Below are 15,958 nucleotides of genomic sequence, written 5' to 3'. Positions count from 1 at the left end.
CAAACAGGAAAGTCCATGAAATGTATCTCCAATTAACTACTTTAAAAAAAAAGCTGTAAGTGGAGCTATGACTGAAGTGGTAGAATGCTAGCCTTGAGCAAAAAAGTCCAGAGACAAGGGCTGGGAAAGTGGCTCAGTGGTAGAGCACTTGCCTTGCATGCATGAGGCCCTGGGTTCGATTCCTCAGCACCACATAAGCAAAAAGAAAAAAGCCAGAAGTGGCGCTGGTGGTAGAGCTCTAGCCTTGAGCTGAAGAGCTGAGGGACAGCGTCCAGGCCCAGAGTTCAGACCCCACGACCGGACCCAAAAAAAAAAAAAAGTCCAGAGACAATGCTCAAGCTGAGATCAAGCCCCAGAACCAGCACATACATACAGCGTCTCTTGTCTGTCATTCTATATTTTTAATTAATTTTAGGGATATCTAAGGAAATGAAAAATGTAAATCTACACCTTAAAAATAGCCTTCAAACACTTTGCTGATGTCTCCAAGGTATTTGAGGATCTTTGGTCCATTATACCTTAATCCTTGAATTACTTGAATAATTCAAGTCCAGTGAACATACAACCTCAAGTTGATTCTTCGATTTTTCCAGAACTGGAAATCTTGTTTCTTTTTTTTATGTCCTAGTTTCCTCTGACTTACATGCCTGATCTGCTGACTTCTATCTTTTCATAGCTCCTAATCACAGAGGTAAGTAGTAATTTAATATCAATTATAGTCATGTGACATTCATTCTAAACTTGCGAAGCACTTTTGTCCCTTTTATTTTTGTTAGCAAATTGTCTATTACAGTTTGGGCTGGGCTAGTATACTGTGTTTATTTGTATAATTTGGTATAGTTGTTAATGAGTTTGTGTTCTATATGTATATTCATATTTTAGATGTGAAATTAAGTAAGCTTCTAATGGAAAATACCTATAATCTGTTACTTGAACTTCAAACATCTTTGAATCTGCTTTAAGTCTTATTTTTCTGTTTGTTAACTGAGAGTGTAACTTCCAAATGTTTCTGTTTAAGCCTATTCATAGCTGAGCAGTGTGGGAGAATAGAAAGACCACTAATGAATCACAATTCTATTTCCCCTCTTAAAAGAGCCAAGAAACCTTAGACATTGTGACCAACTTTTTTGGGGTCTTTTATTCCAAATAGGTTAAGACAAGCCTCTCCATTTAAGTCCCTACTTGAGTACTCAAAGAAATTGAAGTTCTTTCCTGAAGTGGTGTGAAATTTTGAGGAACAAGAAATTGTAGACATGGTATATTTTAACTCAGCTGAGTAAAAGTCTTAATGATGTTGGAATCTGAGATGTTTGTGTAAAATTTGAAAGTGTAGAAGTCTGCCTACCCAAAACTCATGAATGGTTAGATAAATCATAGGCATATTTTATTTTTGGAAATCAAGTCCTATTTATTTTGCCACCCACATGTTTACTTCTTGTTTTATTCTGTGCACTTATTTCCCATTTTTACCCATGAAACCTTTTAGCTTGTTAACCCATTGAATGATTTTTGTGAATTGGATCAAAATCAAAGTTTAGAGAAATATATTAAGAAAAAAAAAAAAGAAGCCGGGCGCTGGTGGCTCACGCCTGTAATCCTAGCTACTCAGGAGGCTGAGATCTGAGGATCGCGGTTCAAAGCCAGCCCGGGCAGGAGAGACCGTGAGACTCCTATCTCCAATAAACCACCAGAAAACCGGAAGTGGCGCTGTAGCTCAAGTGGTAGAGTGCTCGCCTAGAGCTGAAGAGCTGAGGGACAACGCCCAGGCCCAGAGTTCAAGCCCCACGACCGACAAAAAAAAAAAAGAGAGAAATATATTAAGGCATTTTTCAAAGTTTAGAGAAATATACTAAGGCATTTTAAATGAGTTTTAAGTTATATTTGTAACTTTTCATTAGAAGGCCCTATGCATTTTGAAGTGAAGTTCTGAGCAAAGCTGATGGGTAAATTGTGTGTATGTGTGTGTGTGTTTTTAACTACATCACTTATATATCAGAACTCTCATTTCAGCTATGTATTTTTATCTCTTCTATCTTTTGAACTTTAAAAAATAAGTTCAATTCTCATATTCTCTCTCTCACATACATACACACACACACACACACACTGTAGAAAGGTAATAAATTTCCTAATTTTTTTTTTTTTTTTGGTCCGGTTATGGGGCCTGAACTCTGGGCCTGAGCACTGTCCCTCAGCTCTTCAGCTCAAGGCTAGTGCCCTACCACTTGAGCCACAGTGCCACTTCTGGCTTTTTTCTTTTTGCTTATATGGTGTTGAGGAATCGAACCCAGGGCCTCAGGCATGCAAGGCAAGCCCTCTACCACTGAGCCAACTTCCCAGACCCTAAATTTCCTAAATTTCTTTGTGAAAGTTCCCTCTTAGCAGCATGTACTTTACTGAACTTGATGTTACAATCAACTTTTTTCAGCACAAAAATACTTCTGGTAAATCTTATTATTGTAGCACAGACTCTAGTGATATATTTCTAATACTGGAACTATTTCTTATTGTAATAGAAAATTTGCACAAAAGCTTTTAGAACAATGCTGAAATTTGTCAGATGTAAATGGTATACAAAAAAAATAAATTCTAATTCCCTATACTATGATATACTACTTCAGGTTCCTGATTTCAAGAGAAAAAGTTCCAACTTTACCATAAACTAAGAACTCTTTATAATCATACGTTAAATTTAAGAATAAAACTTAGCTCTTTCTTTTCAGAAAATCTTTGTAGACTTTCCAAAATCACTTTATAAATTATTGTAGTTCAAGAATTATATGCCAGCCAGGCATCAGTGGCTCATGTTTGTAATCCTAGCTACTCAGGAGGCTGAGATCTGAGGATCGGGGTTCAAAGCCAGCCCAGGCAGGAAAGGCCATGAAACTCTTATCTCCAATAAACCACCAGAAAACCGGAAGTGGCGCTGTGGCTCAAGTGGTAGAGCACTAGCCTTGAGCTGAAGAGCTGAGGAACAGAGCTCAGGTCCAGAGTTCAAGCCCTACAACTGACCAAAAAAAAAGAAAAGTTAGATGACACACCACTCTAACAGTAGAAGGCTTATTCTTCCATTTTTCTACCTTTCAAAAATATCTGGATAAATTCAAACCAAGAAGTGAGCAAAAAGTAAAAATAATTGTTCTTTATGCAGTTATATACACAAACGTGGGCCTTTTAGGGTCAGGGTTTTCACCCAGTCACCATAGATTTCCATATGACTTTATATCTCCTTTGAAACTGACATTTCAAAAAAAGAAACATACAGGAGAGAAAAAAATTATGAACCTTTTTTTTCGTCTTGTTTTGTTTTTGGTCAGTCATGGGGCTTGAACTCAGTCTGGACATTGTCCCTGACCTTTTTGCTCATGGCTACTGCTCTAATACTTTGAGTCACAGCTCTACTTCCCATTTTCTGGTGGGTTAATTGGAGAGAAAATTCTCATGGACTTAATTGCCTGGGCTGGCTTCAAACCTCAACCCTCAGATCTCAGTTTCCTGACCAGCTAGGCTTACAGGTGTGAGCGACCAGCACCAGGCAGTCTGTCATTTAAACAACTGAAAATATTCCCAAAATGTTGACATGAATATTTAAGTATATTTAAACTATTGTTTAAGATTAAATAATATACTATTTTTGTTTATTTATTTTTTTTTTCGGTCATGGGGCTTGAACTCTGGGCTTGGGCACTGTCCTTGCGCTCTTCAGCTCAAGGCTAGTGCACTACCGCTTGAGCCACAGCGCCACTTCCAGTTTTCTAGTGGTTTATTGGATAAGAGTCTCATGGGGCTGGGAAGGTGGCTCAGTGGTAGAGCGCTTGCCTTGCATGCATGAGGCCCTGGGTTTGATTCCTCAGCACCACATAAGCAAAAAGAAAAAACCCGGAAGTGGCGCTGTGGCTCAAGTGGTAGAGCGCTAGCCTTGAGCTGAAGAGCTAAGGGACAGTGCCCAGGCCCAGAGTTCAGGCCCCACGACTGGACAAAAAAAAAAAAAAAGAGTCTCACGGACTTTCCTGCCTGGGCTGGCTTTGAATCGCAATCCTCAGATCTCAGCCTCCAGAGAAGCTAGGATTACAGGTGTGAGCCACCAGCGCCCAGTTGAAATACTAAGATGTTAAAAAAAAAAAAAAAACTTTGCTATTTCTAAAATATAGTTTTAAAAGGTAGGAACTATTTGGCAATATGTATCAACAAGAATAGTCTAGTTTCAGTTCTGATTGTTTTAAGATTATAATTACTTTCTTCAAGTGAACAGTTTTTAAAAAGCATTTCAAACTTCCTTTTTAACCTAGCCTGTTTCTTTGGGAACTTTCTTAACACCATTTTCCTTATGTCTCTAACATTTTTCTCATGTAAGTATTCCACCAATAAAAAGCCGTGCACAATAAAACAGTTTAATAAAAGTAAGTTCTTATGGCTGGGAATGTGACTTAGTGGTAGAATGCTTGCCTAGCATGCATGGAGCCCAGGGTTCGATTCCTCAGTACCACATAAATAGAAAAAAAGCCTGAAGTGGCACTGTGGCTCAAGTGGTAGAGCACTAGCCTTGAGCCAAAGAAGCTCAGAGACAATGCCCAGGCCCTGAGTTCAAGCCCCATGACAGGCAAAAAAAACAAAAAAAAAAACTAAGTTCTTAGATTTTCTTCATAACCTATTTGGTTTTCTTCAGTTTTGTTTTGTCCATACTAGGGTTTGAACTTATAGCCTTGTGTTTACCAGGTAAGCACTCTACCACTTGAACTAAGCCCCCAGCCTTCAACTGGTTTGGAAGGACAGGAAACTATAAGGTATAAAATCTTTAAGTAAGGTTGCCAAGCACCAGTACATTACTCAAGAGGCTGAGATGTGAGAATATTGGTTCAAAGCTGGCCTAAGCAGAAAAATCCATGAGACTCTTATCTCCAACTAAACAGCACAAAACTGGAGGTAATGTACCAGCCAAGAAGGGAATAAGCTCAGGAAGAGCACAGTCTGTAGTTCAAGCCTCAGTACTGGAAAATAAAATAAAAAATATTGTCATACTCAATTATACTGCCCAGTGTTCTCCAGTTGGTAAGCCAAGATCAGTGACTATGTTGTGGGAGAAATAAACAGTGGTATCCCTTCCTGATGGCTACTGCTGAAGTTAAGAAAGTACTGTCTACCTTTATTTTTTTTTAATGTTTTAAATGCTGTTTAAAAACACATACATGAGGGCTGGGAAGGTGGCTCAGTGGTAGAGCGCTTGCCTTGCATGCTCGAGGCCCTGGGTTCGATTCCTCAGCACCACATAAGCATAAAAGAAAAAAGCCGGAAGTGATGCTGTGGCTCAAGTGGTAGAGCGCTAGCCTTGAGCTGAGGGACAGCGCCCAGGCCCAGAGTTCGGCCCCACGACCGGACCCAAAAAAAAAAAAAACACACATACATGCTTTTTTTTTCCTCTTAAAAATTAATACTTGCTTTCACATTTAATAAAAATAATTAAGACATTTTTAAGGGAGCATGTCTCCAACTACATGGTAGAAATCAGCCTTGGGATACAGCCAAGAACCAAAGAAGAAACAACTCAGGAGCAGTCCTTAATATTCTGAGAGCCCATTCCAGTATAAAAGCCACAGTATTAACAGGACACCAAATTCGCCATGAGACAAAGGTATTTAATGGTATTTCATCTTCTCCACTGAATAAAAATCAGAATCAAAGTACTGAAAGAACAAACGCTGTGTAAGGAAATCAGGTGAAACTGTTGAACCTTTCCAATATGGAAGCATAAAATAATCTACTGAGAATATAAGGGGATTCACTTCCAAGCCAAATTCACTAGCAATGGAATATAATCTAAATATTAAACTATTTCCTTTTTTAATTTACAAGACTATAGTCCCAGTTTACCTTGGGCAGTCTTGGTTTAATCCTATTGTTCCACATCCCAACAGTACTCTCAGCAGTGTTGTCCAGATTTAGAAAAAAAAATTGTCTACCCAACTCTACTGGTTACTCCAAAAGACTAGTTTGATCAAGCGTTTCTTCCAAGGACAGTTTTAGGCATAAGGAACTAATACCTGATTCCGGTTTGCTTATCAATGTTGTCAGAGCCACATTGGAAAGCCAGGTCATGATAAGAAGGTCTTTGTGGAGATAGTGAAAGGAAGGTCATCTGAGCAGAGAAAGAGGTACTACTCCAAGTAGGTGCTGTAGGTTGTTCTATGAACACTAATCCTTCTAGTTAGCATCTCAATTGCTTTGCTGCAGGAGCCAAACACTGAAAAAAGCTTGAGTATTTTGGTTTAAAAAAATGTACCTTCAGGAGAACAGGTCTTTCTTGTTGCAAATGCTAGTTTATTTAAGAGATCAACCAGAGAATCAAGTTCATAGAAAAGAGCCTCTCTCTGAAGTCTACTATAGTCTGAAAAGTCAGAGAGTAATAAAAGCTGGCGACTTCTCAAAAACTCTAAGATGAAACTAAATAGAACACCATCTCTGTCAACAAAAATTTGGCCACCAACCATGCTGAATTCTTGGTCTCTGCCATCTAACATTCGGGCCAATCAAGAGGTAGGAAATTGCTTTATGGCAGAAAGTCTTGTTGTGAATATCTTCCCTCCCATGCTCAAAGTGACCAGTTCCTGACTACTCATTCTTCCCTTGCTTCAAACTAGAGGCTACACACCATCATCCACAAACTATGGATAACTCATAAATCAACCTATTACCAGCAGTGTTGTTAGTTATATGTAAAAAGAAAGAGAGGAGGGGAGAATAACAAAACCCAGAGACCCAGAGTCCTAGGTAACTATCCTAAGATAGTGTATCCATAGTTGGGTTTGCAAATTTGAGTTGCTTAGGAACTTTTGCAGTATACAAAATGGAAAATCCAACAGCTGAAACAATAGTTCCAGGGGAAAAATGACAATATATCAGGACTGATATCAGAAATATCCCTTGCCTTTATTCCATTAAAGAAAAAAACAAAACTACACTCTTAGGATGGAAGTGTATGGAACCATGGTATAATCTATATGTGAAACAAAAATTTACCAAGCATTACTCTTCCTCAGACTTTCTTATTTCTCATGAACTGCCCCCCCACCCAAGACAAAGGTAAAATGTATAAGGAAACAATTGTCTGAATTTCTTATGATGCCCTTAGGCAATATAGTGGTTAAATTACAATTCTGTTGGGAGTGAGGTGGTAATTACCTCACCCAGAATTTTGACTTTTCTCATAACTGAATTTCTTCAGTAATATAAAAAGTAGTTACTTCCAAGGTGGGTGCTGGTGGCTCACAACTGGTAATCCAGTAATCCCCATTTGTAGCAACAAATTGAGACTTTTATCTCCAGAAAAAGCCAGAAGTGGAGGTATGGCTTAAGTAGTAAAGTGCTAGCCAGGAGCTAAACACCAGCCTTGAACAAAACAGCTAAACAAGAGTACCAGGACCCGAACGAAGTTAAGCCTCAGTACTATCACACTCAAAAAAATTTGGTTGCCATTTTTTTGTTCCTTCTTACCTCTCAACCAAACTAAAGAAATAGGGTAGACACTCTTCTCTGAATTCTATCCCATTTAATGGACTTTCACAGGAATTTTTTTTTTTTCCCATGACAGAAATAAAGAAGACTAAACAGCAGTTCCAAGGTAAGATTACATCTTTATTTTCTAAATTCCAGGCACAAAAATTATTTTTTTTCTATGGGAATCTTTAATCATCATCAGTGTTCAGCTGTTTACTTTATAGTTTATAACAGCAAATAGTTTCATCTATAGTTAAGTCTTTTGGGGGAGGACAGTATAAAGTTAGAACTCAGGACCTTGAAATTGCTAGATACGGCTCTACCACTCAAGCCATGGCTCCAGATCTATTTGTTCGTTATTTTTATTTTTATTTACTTTTTTTAGTCAGTTGTGGGGCTTTTACTCTGGGCTTTGGCACTGTCCCTCAGCTCTTCAGCTCAAGGCAAGCACTCTACCACTTGAGCCATAGCGCCACTTTCGGTTTTCTGAGTGGTTTATTAGAGTCTCGTGGACTTTCCTGTCCATGCTGGCTTTGAACCTCCATCTTTAGATCTTAAAATTACAGGTGTGAGCCACCAGCACCTGGCTGTTTGTTAAATAATATAAGACAGGGTCTTAATTTTCTGGGATTACTTGTACACATCAGGGAGCCCAGCTATTAGTTGAGAAAGAATCTCACCACCTTTTCTGCCCAGGCTGGCCTCAAACTGCAAGCTTCACTATCTCAGCCTCCCAAGTAGCTAGGATTATGGGCTCAAATTCTATAAGCAAGTAGAGTAAGTAGATTGGACACTTGCTTCATACTTAAAACCACAACACTCTGCTGCCAGTGGAAAAAAAAAAGATGACTGCATGCAATCTTTTTGTTAAACTTATGTTTTGGGGTTAGGGTATAGCTCAAGTGGCAAAGCACTTTTTTTTAGTAAGCACGGGGTTCTAAGTTAAAACCTTAGTACAACCATAAAAACTAACCAACAAAAACAACATTTTTGCACAGTCACCTAATAGCATGTCATCTTTGGTGAAAAACTGACAGAATATCCATCCTCCTAAAAATGCTTTGTGTCATTAGCCAGTTTTTCTTCACATAAAATTTACATTTTGGTGAGAAAGGGATCAGCCCTCTAGAAAAACTTGGAAACCCAACCTATTCATACTCTCTTTCCAACCCTTCAGGTGGTAACAGTAGGGGCTCAGCTTGGGCTTGTGATTGTTAAACAAGTACTCCACCACATGAAAACTTCACTTTTATCTTTATTTTTACCAAATTTGAACATGTATACACATTACATTAAACAGAAAAACTTTTGGAAGAAAATGACTGGAATCTTGACTAAATCTGAGTTACTACCCTTATATCAATTTCTATCCGTTTTGTTTACGAAAAAAAAAACTGCAGAGCTAAAGAGATTTTATAATAGTTTATATTTGCACACAAATTCTGCCACATTGTTCAGTACCACCAAAGTAAAATTCTTAACTCTTTCACTGAAAATGAAAAACATGTCTGCCACTTGTTCCCAGTAAAAAACTGATTGTTCTATAAAACCAGCTGATTTAGTTAGATAATAACTGAAGTTTGAAAAATGGTCCTTCCACCTTGCCAATTCATCAAATAAAGACCATTCTAGGAATAAGGTAGGACAGAAAAAAATAAGGCCAAGCAGAAGGACTACCATAAATAGCTGGTAGAAGCTCCAGGGAATCTTGCTAATGAATGTGCTAGTGTCTTGAGGTAAAGAAAGTTTATCCACATCTATTAGTTTTATGTCCTCCCACTGACTAGTATCAAAATTCTTCATTAAAGGGCTTGAGGGCAAATTAGAAGGAGGCAAAGGAGTTTCCTTGATTACTTTGATTTTCTCCCTGAACTCCTGCATCTGCTGCAGAAATATAATCGGTTCTGACACGTCCTTGAAAGCCTCGGCAATGTTAAATGCCATTCGTTGCTCCTGCAAAATGGTATTGAGTTTGTTGATCTCCGGATCGTAGGCTTGCATGACTGCAAGCTTCATGGTCTCAAAGTCAGACAGGATTTCATTCTTCTTTTGATCCAAAGTATGTTGTAACTTCTCAAAAAATTCCTTCACTTTATCTGAATCTTTAGTCAGTAACTGTAGGGATTTCCTCTTGCTAGTTTCTAAGGTATCTAAGCGAGAAAGAGCATCTCCCCGACGCCAGGTCTCAAAACTCTGAAAGAGGGACTCAAAGGCATCCCTTTCCTGAGTATAGGCATCTTCAATAGAACAGAAGACATGTTTGGTGTGGTCACCCCGAGTAGCACAGATCCCACAAATCAGCTGCATATCAGTTAAGCAGAAAATATTGAGAGGCTGGCCCAAGTGTCCTTTGCACACTGGCATTTTGGGAGAGATCTTGATTTTGTTATACTTTTCCACAATACCCTTCAGGGAGTAATTGACCTGTAAACTATTGACTCCAGTAGCTGAAGTTTCCTTACGGCATGTAGGGCACTTGAATGGAGATGGTCTCCACAGAGAATTGCGCACATTTCCCTCTAAGAGACCTTCCAAGCATTTTTTGCAGAAGTTGTGTGAGCAAGGCAAAACTCTAGGATCATCAAACAGACTGCAACAAATTGGGCAGGTGAGATCTTCTTCAAGCAGCTCCATCACATCCTACCACAGAGAAAGAAACATTTTATTTTACTCTGGTAATCCCTTCCACTACTATGTAATAATAGGAAAAAGCTTATTCTGGTAATTCTCTCTAGGACTATGTAATTAGAAAAAGCTATATCACATTAAAATGATCTGTTACTGAAATAACCAGCCAAAGGAAGAACGAAATTTGGAAATGGAATGCACACCACAGCAGATTTAATCCACTAGAATGAGAACATGCTCCTTGTTAGTAGGGCACCAAGGACACAAGGCCTTTGTGTGTTCTTTCCAACAACAGTCTTTGGCTAAAACGGGGTTAGGACTAGGACAACTTGGAAGTTGAGCCAGCAAGACCCAACAATTGATTTAAAAACACAGTTGACTACTAGCTATCAGAAACAAAGCTACCCAGTGTCTGTAACAGAATGAGCTCCTTCACTTTGAGCCCAAATATTAAATGGTATGCTATTTAAAAGCACAAAAATATAAATTAAAAAATGTATTTTAAAAAAGAATGCATTATCATACAAACTTATAGTTAACATTTTTTTAAATTTCAAAGGCAAGACCACAATTACTAAAATCATGTTAAAGGCTCAAGAGTTGCAATTCAGTTTTACCTAGAGAATGAAATAAGGATTTTTTATTTTCAAATACCAGTAGCAATCAAAGCCATCCTATTAATCATTGACACTATCAGTTCTCAAAATGTTATGAATCCCTCTCTCAGAGAATTCATGAAGTCAAAACTATTTTTATAGTTTGCACCACGATACCAAGCACTGACAGTATAAAAGTAATGGTAGGTAGACACTGCAGATTTAATAGGACTCAAGCAAAGCAATTAAGCAACACCAAATTCTATCATTAGTCATTACGTTCTCAAAACACCACAAATACCAAGTGGGATAGGGTATAGGCCAGTTTCATTGAGAAGTTTTCTTGATGTGGGGCTCTGGTGACTCATGCCTATAAATCCTCAGATACTGAGATCTAAGGATTTTGGTTCAAAGCCAGCCTGGCTATGGCTCAAGCGGCAGAGTGCTCTAGCCTTGAGCTGAAGAGCTGAGGGACAGTGCCCAGGCCCAGAGTTCAGGCCCCATGACCAACAAAAAAAAAAAGAACTTCATGAAGCAGCAGTAATAGTAATTATTATTACTATTTTGTCTTGTTACTAGGCCTGAATTCAGGGCCTCATCCTCAGCATTCTTACTCAGGGCTGGCAGTCTACCACTGGAGTTACACCTCCAGTCTACCAGGTGGTAAATTGGAAATGTAGTCTTGAAGACTTTTCTGCCCAGCTGGCTTGGAACCTCCATCCTCCAGGTCTCAGCCTCCTCAGTAGCTAGGATTGCAGGGATGAACCAATAGTACCCAGCAACAAAAATTATTTTGGTAACTATCAACTGTCATATACACATCTTTATAACATTGTGACAAGAAGTACACATAAAAACAATTCTATATTCTAGCAGTTGTCTGAAAGAGAAGCATTTATGTGAATGATTTGCAACATGAGCTAGTTGGGATTTTTAGTGGTGGTGGTAGTTGTCGTAGGGCTTGAACTCTGGGCCTCAGAACTGTCCCTCAGATCTGCAGCTCAAGGCTAGTGCTCTACCACATGAGCTACAGGGACACTTCCAGTTTTCTAAGTGGTTTATTGGAGATGCGTCTTACAGACCTTTCCGCCTGGGCTGGCTTTGAACCGCACAATCCTCAGATCTCAGCCTCCTGAGTAGCTAGGATTACAGGCATGAGCCACCGGTGCCACTTTTACTTGAAAGAACAAAACAAACTATACAGATTCAGGTATCTGGCAGGCATTTCCTTGAATAAAATGATCTTGTTACTTCAAGAAAAATAAGTGTTTTGTGGCAATGGAAAAATAAGAGTTTTTAGATAAAAATTAAAATTTTGAAAAATATATTTGGAACTTGTGAGTTTGACAGCTTCATATTAAAGATTTCTCTGATGAGATAGAATGGTGTTTTTTTTTTTAAAGTTGTATTTTTTGGAGGAGATACCATTTTGGAGCTGGTATTTTTTTAAGTCACTAGTACACAATGTTATATTTTAAAATGTGCAAGAACAATATAAACTCATAAATACGATTTTTTTGGTCCGTCGTGGGGCTTGAACTCTGGGCGTAGGCACTGTCCGTGAGCTCTTCAGCTGAAGGCAAGCGCTCTACCACTTGAACCACAACACCACTTCCGGTTTTCTAGTGGTTTATTTGAGATAAGTCTCACCTACTTTCCTGCCCCGGCTGGCTTTAAACTGCGATCTTCAGATCTCAGCCTCCTGAGTAGCTAGGATTATAGGCGTGAGCCACCAGTACCCAGGTGACTATGATTTCCTACCCTAATTAGTTGAATTTGGAACATCAAAGCCTGACAATTATCTGAAAAGGCTTTTATGAAAGCATTCCTCCCTTTACCAACTATACATATCTGTAAAGCCAGAGTTTTCTTTGTACATTTCAATCAAAATAAATTATTGCAATATATGAAATGTAGAATCAGATAAAAGACTTCAGATGTCTTATACTAATTAACCAAGGCTGGTATGTAGTTCAGTGACTTGATAAAAGTACATGCTTCTTATTTTGCACAAGGCCCTAGGCTTAATCCCCAGCATGGCCTGGCTGCTTTCCACATACTTTACAAGTATATAATGGAATACTACTTTTCTCATAATTTTGTTTGGGGAATTTTTTTCTAATGTACTTAACGTGTGATAGATAGCTTATCTTTGCTATTTTAAATGAAACAGTATTTTTTTAATCTTTAAATTTTACTTTCTAATAAACTTACACAATACACATATAAACAAAAGCTCTTAGGATCCTCATTATTTCTGTGTGTGTTCAGTAATGGTGCCTGAACTCTGGACCTTGAGCTCTTATATGGCTTTCACTCAAGGCTGGTGCTCTACCACTTGAGCCATAGCTCCACTTCCAGCTTTTTGGTGGTTAACTGGAGATAAGAATATCAGACTTTCCTGCCCAAGCTGGTTTCGAACTATGATCCTCAGATCTCAGTTTCCTGAGATAGAGGCATGAGCCACCAGTTCCTTGTTTGGTCATCAATTCTTTGAAGAAGTGTTGGTCCTAAGATTAAAAGATATCCTTGATACTGTTTCCTAATTCAAGTTTATTATTTTTAAAATGTACATTCATCCATAAGACTAAACCAAAAGTATTCAATATTTCAGTTTTCTCAGGGACACACAACGTACTACCACTAAAATAACAAAATAATACCTCATAATCTATAGGCCATTTTGTTATAAAGAAAGCAAAAATTCTATCTCAAATGTTGTAAACAGCCAAAACTCAGGTTTCTTAAAAACGCAAGCCATACCCATACACTTGTAGAATTTTCTAAAACCTCTTGTGAATATAAGAAAGCATATCATTTATGCAAAAGGTCAACTCTGAGTAGGCAGTAAAAAGCCATTTGTTTTTGTACAGGGGTTTGAACTTAGAATCTCATGCTCACTAAGTGGGTACTCTATTACTTTTTACGTTATTTTTGAGATGGGTCTCACTTTATGTACGCCAGGCTGGACTGCACTGTTCCTATTTATGCATAACTTGTCCCTGAGATAACAGGCCACATCACTATGCCCAGCTGTTTTGCTTCCCCCATAGCTTGGCGTGGCAAGTGCACACCGCCTTTCCCAGTCATTTTTTTACATTTTAGGGTTTCAGAAAATGCTATCCAAACATATTAACAGGAAAGCAAAAGATTTCCCAAGTAGTTAGAATAAGGAGGAGAGAAAAAGATACAGAAGGCAAACAGACACTAGACAAAATGGAGAACGACACTGTAATATGGGCCAAGAAGAATTCTAAGGCAATCAAGGTGATCAACACTGAAAAGAAAAATGTCACATAGGAAAATTTAGAAATAACCAATAGTCATCTCAAAGTCGGTCAACCTACTGCTCTAAAAATAAACTAGAAGGAAAAATATTACTTGGAAAGTCTCTTAACAGAGGGAAAAAAAATGGGGAGGCTAGGGAGGTAGATCAGTGGTTAGAGTACCAGTCTAGCATGTACAAACCTTGAGTTTGAGCCCCAGCCCCTTAAGAACATCATGTCAATATTATATTCCTTTGTTTCATTTTTAATGATTAGAGTTCACTTCTGATTTATAATTTAAAAGCTTATTTTCATTTACTTTAAATGCTAATTGTTTTTTTCCTTTGGTTTTTATGCTTTTTCTTCCTTAGTCATATTCAAAACTACTCTAGTTATACTCCAAAAAAAAAATTACTCTTAGTTATACTCAGAACTCCTCCATAGCTAGGATTACAGGGATCTACCAACACGTCTGGTTTTCCTTTGAGGAAGAGTCTCACTGATTTTTTCCCTATGCTGTCCTCAAATCTTGATCCACATATCTCTGCCACCATGTAGCTAGAGTTACAGATGTAAGCCATCACACTTAGCTTTATACCTTATTTTTATTAGACTTTTATTTCTGTACAATACTAGGCTGGAAAATGGAAAAACCTGCTTAATTTATAAAGGCTCTGGATTTAATCCCCAGCATCATAGAGAAAATCCCCATGAATTTATAGTTTTAGGTGTACCATTGTATTTTAGAAAAATGCATTGTTATACAACTCCACCAGCCTTTTTCTTTTTTGTGGGGGGTATGAGGGGTGATCATGGGGCTTTAAGAACTCAGGGCCTGGGCAATGTCCCTGAGCTTTTTCACTCAAAGCTAGCACACTCTACCACTTGGAGCCACAGTGCCACTTCCGGTTTTCTGGTGGTTAATTGGAGTTAAGAGTCTCACGGGCAGTCAGCCAGGTTGGCATGAACCATAATCCTTAGATCTCAGCCTCCTGAGTAGCTAGGATCACAGGCATGAACCACTGGTGCAAAGCTAAGCCATTGATTTTTAAACAAACTATCTGCATACGGGCTGGGAAGGTGGCTCAGTGGTAGAGCGCTTGCCTTGCATGCCTGAGGCCCTGGGTTCGATTCCTCAGCACCACATAAGCAAAAAGAAAAAAGCCAGAAGTGGTGCTGTGGCTCAAGTGGTAGAGTGCTAGCCTTGAGCTGGAGAGCTGAGGGACAGTGCATGGGCCCAGAGTTCAGGCCCTAAGACTGGACCCAAAAAAAAAAAAAGAAAACTGTCTGCATTCAAGGACTACAACAAAAAGTGTTTCATCAATCCTTTTTATGTATACAACAGCCTCTTACAAATAACTTTAACATAGGGGCTGGGAATGTAGCTTAGTGATAGAATGTTTGCCAAGCATGCATGAAGCCCTTGGTTCCATTTCTTAGTACCACATAAACAGAAAAAGCCAGAAGTGGTGCTGTGGCTCAAGTGGTAGAGTGCTACTTGAGCAAAAAAAGCTCAGGGACAGCAGGGCGCTGGTGGCTCACGCCTGTAATCCTAGCTACTCAGGAGGCTGAGATCTGAGGATCACGGTTCAAAGCCAGCCCGGGCAGGAGCGACCGTGAGACTCGTATCTCCAATAAACCACCAGAAAACCGGAAGTGGCGCTGTAGCTCAAGTGGTAGAGCGCTTGCTTTGAGCTGAAGAGCTCAGCACCCAGGCCCAGAGTTCAAGCCCCACAACCGACAAAAAAAAAAAAAAAAGCTCAGGGACAGTGGCCTAGGCCCTGAGTTCAAACCCTAGGACTGGCAAAAAAAAAAAAACTTTAACACAAACTATCAAAATATTAAAAATAGGAATGTCAATAGTTACAAAGGAAATTAGTCACAAAACAAGGTATTATGTATGTACTACATTTCTCTCTGGTAGAATTCCTTTATTTTTAAATGAGTACCCAAAATGATACTGCTCTGAAAAGTGCT

At 38.8% G+C, this 15,958-nt stretch overlaps 2 protein-coding genes across 5 annotated transcripts in view; both read right to left on the bottom strand.

Moving 5' to 3' along the window:
• Nucleotides 1-5,612: 5,612 nt before the first annotated feature.
• Kcnrg (potassium channel regulator) lies at nucleotides 5,613-6,819 on the bottom strand. Its single transcript, XM_042685694.1, is given in 2 exon segments — nucleotides 5,613-6,191; nucleotides 6,193-6,819. Coding segments are annotated over 2 exon segments (582 nt in total). The 5' UTR covers nucleotides 6,615-6,819; the 3' UTR covers nucleotides 5,613-6,031.
• Nucleotides 6,820-8,552: 1,733 nt separating this feature from the next.
• Nucleotides 8,553-15,958, bottom strand: part of Trim13 (tripartite motif containing 13) — a 39,782-nt gene continuing 32,376 nt past the window's right edge. For all 4 annotated transcript variants that reach the window (XM_042685690.1, XM_042685691.1, XM_042685693.1 and 1 more), the window contains one exon: nucleotides 8,553-10,131. In XM_042685690.1, coding sequence (XP_042541624.1) covers nucleotides 8,905-10,131 — 1,227 coding nt within the window. In that variant the 3' untranslated portion in view covers nucleotides 8,553-8,904. The remainder of the gene's footprint in view (nucleotides 10,132-15,958) is intronic.

This window comes from Dipodomys spectabilis, unplaced genomic scaffold (assembly GCF_019054845.1).
Source record: "Dipodomys spectabilis isolate Male_0828 unplaced genomic scaffold, ASM1905484v1 ptg000095l, whole genome shotgun sequence".
NCBI classification, from domain to species: Eukaryota; Metazoa; Chordata; class Mammalia; order Rodentia; family Heteromyidae; genus Dipodomys; species Dipodomys spectabilis.
This window is presented reverse-complemented; position numbering and strand designations above follow the sequence as displayed.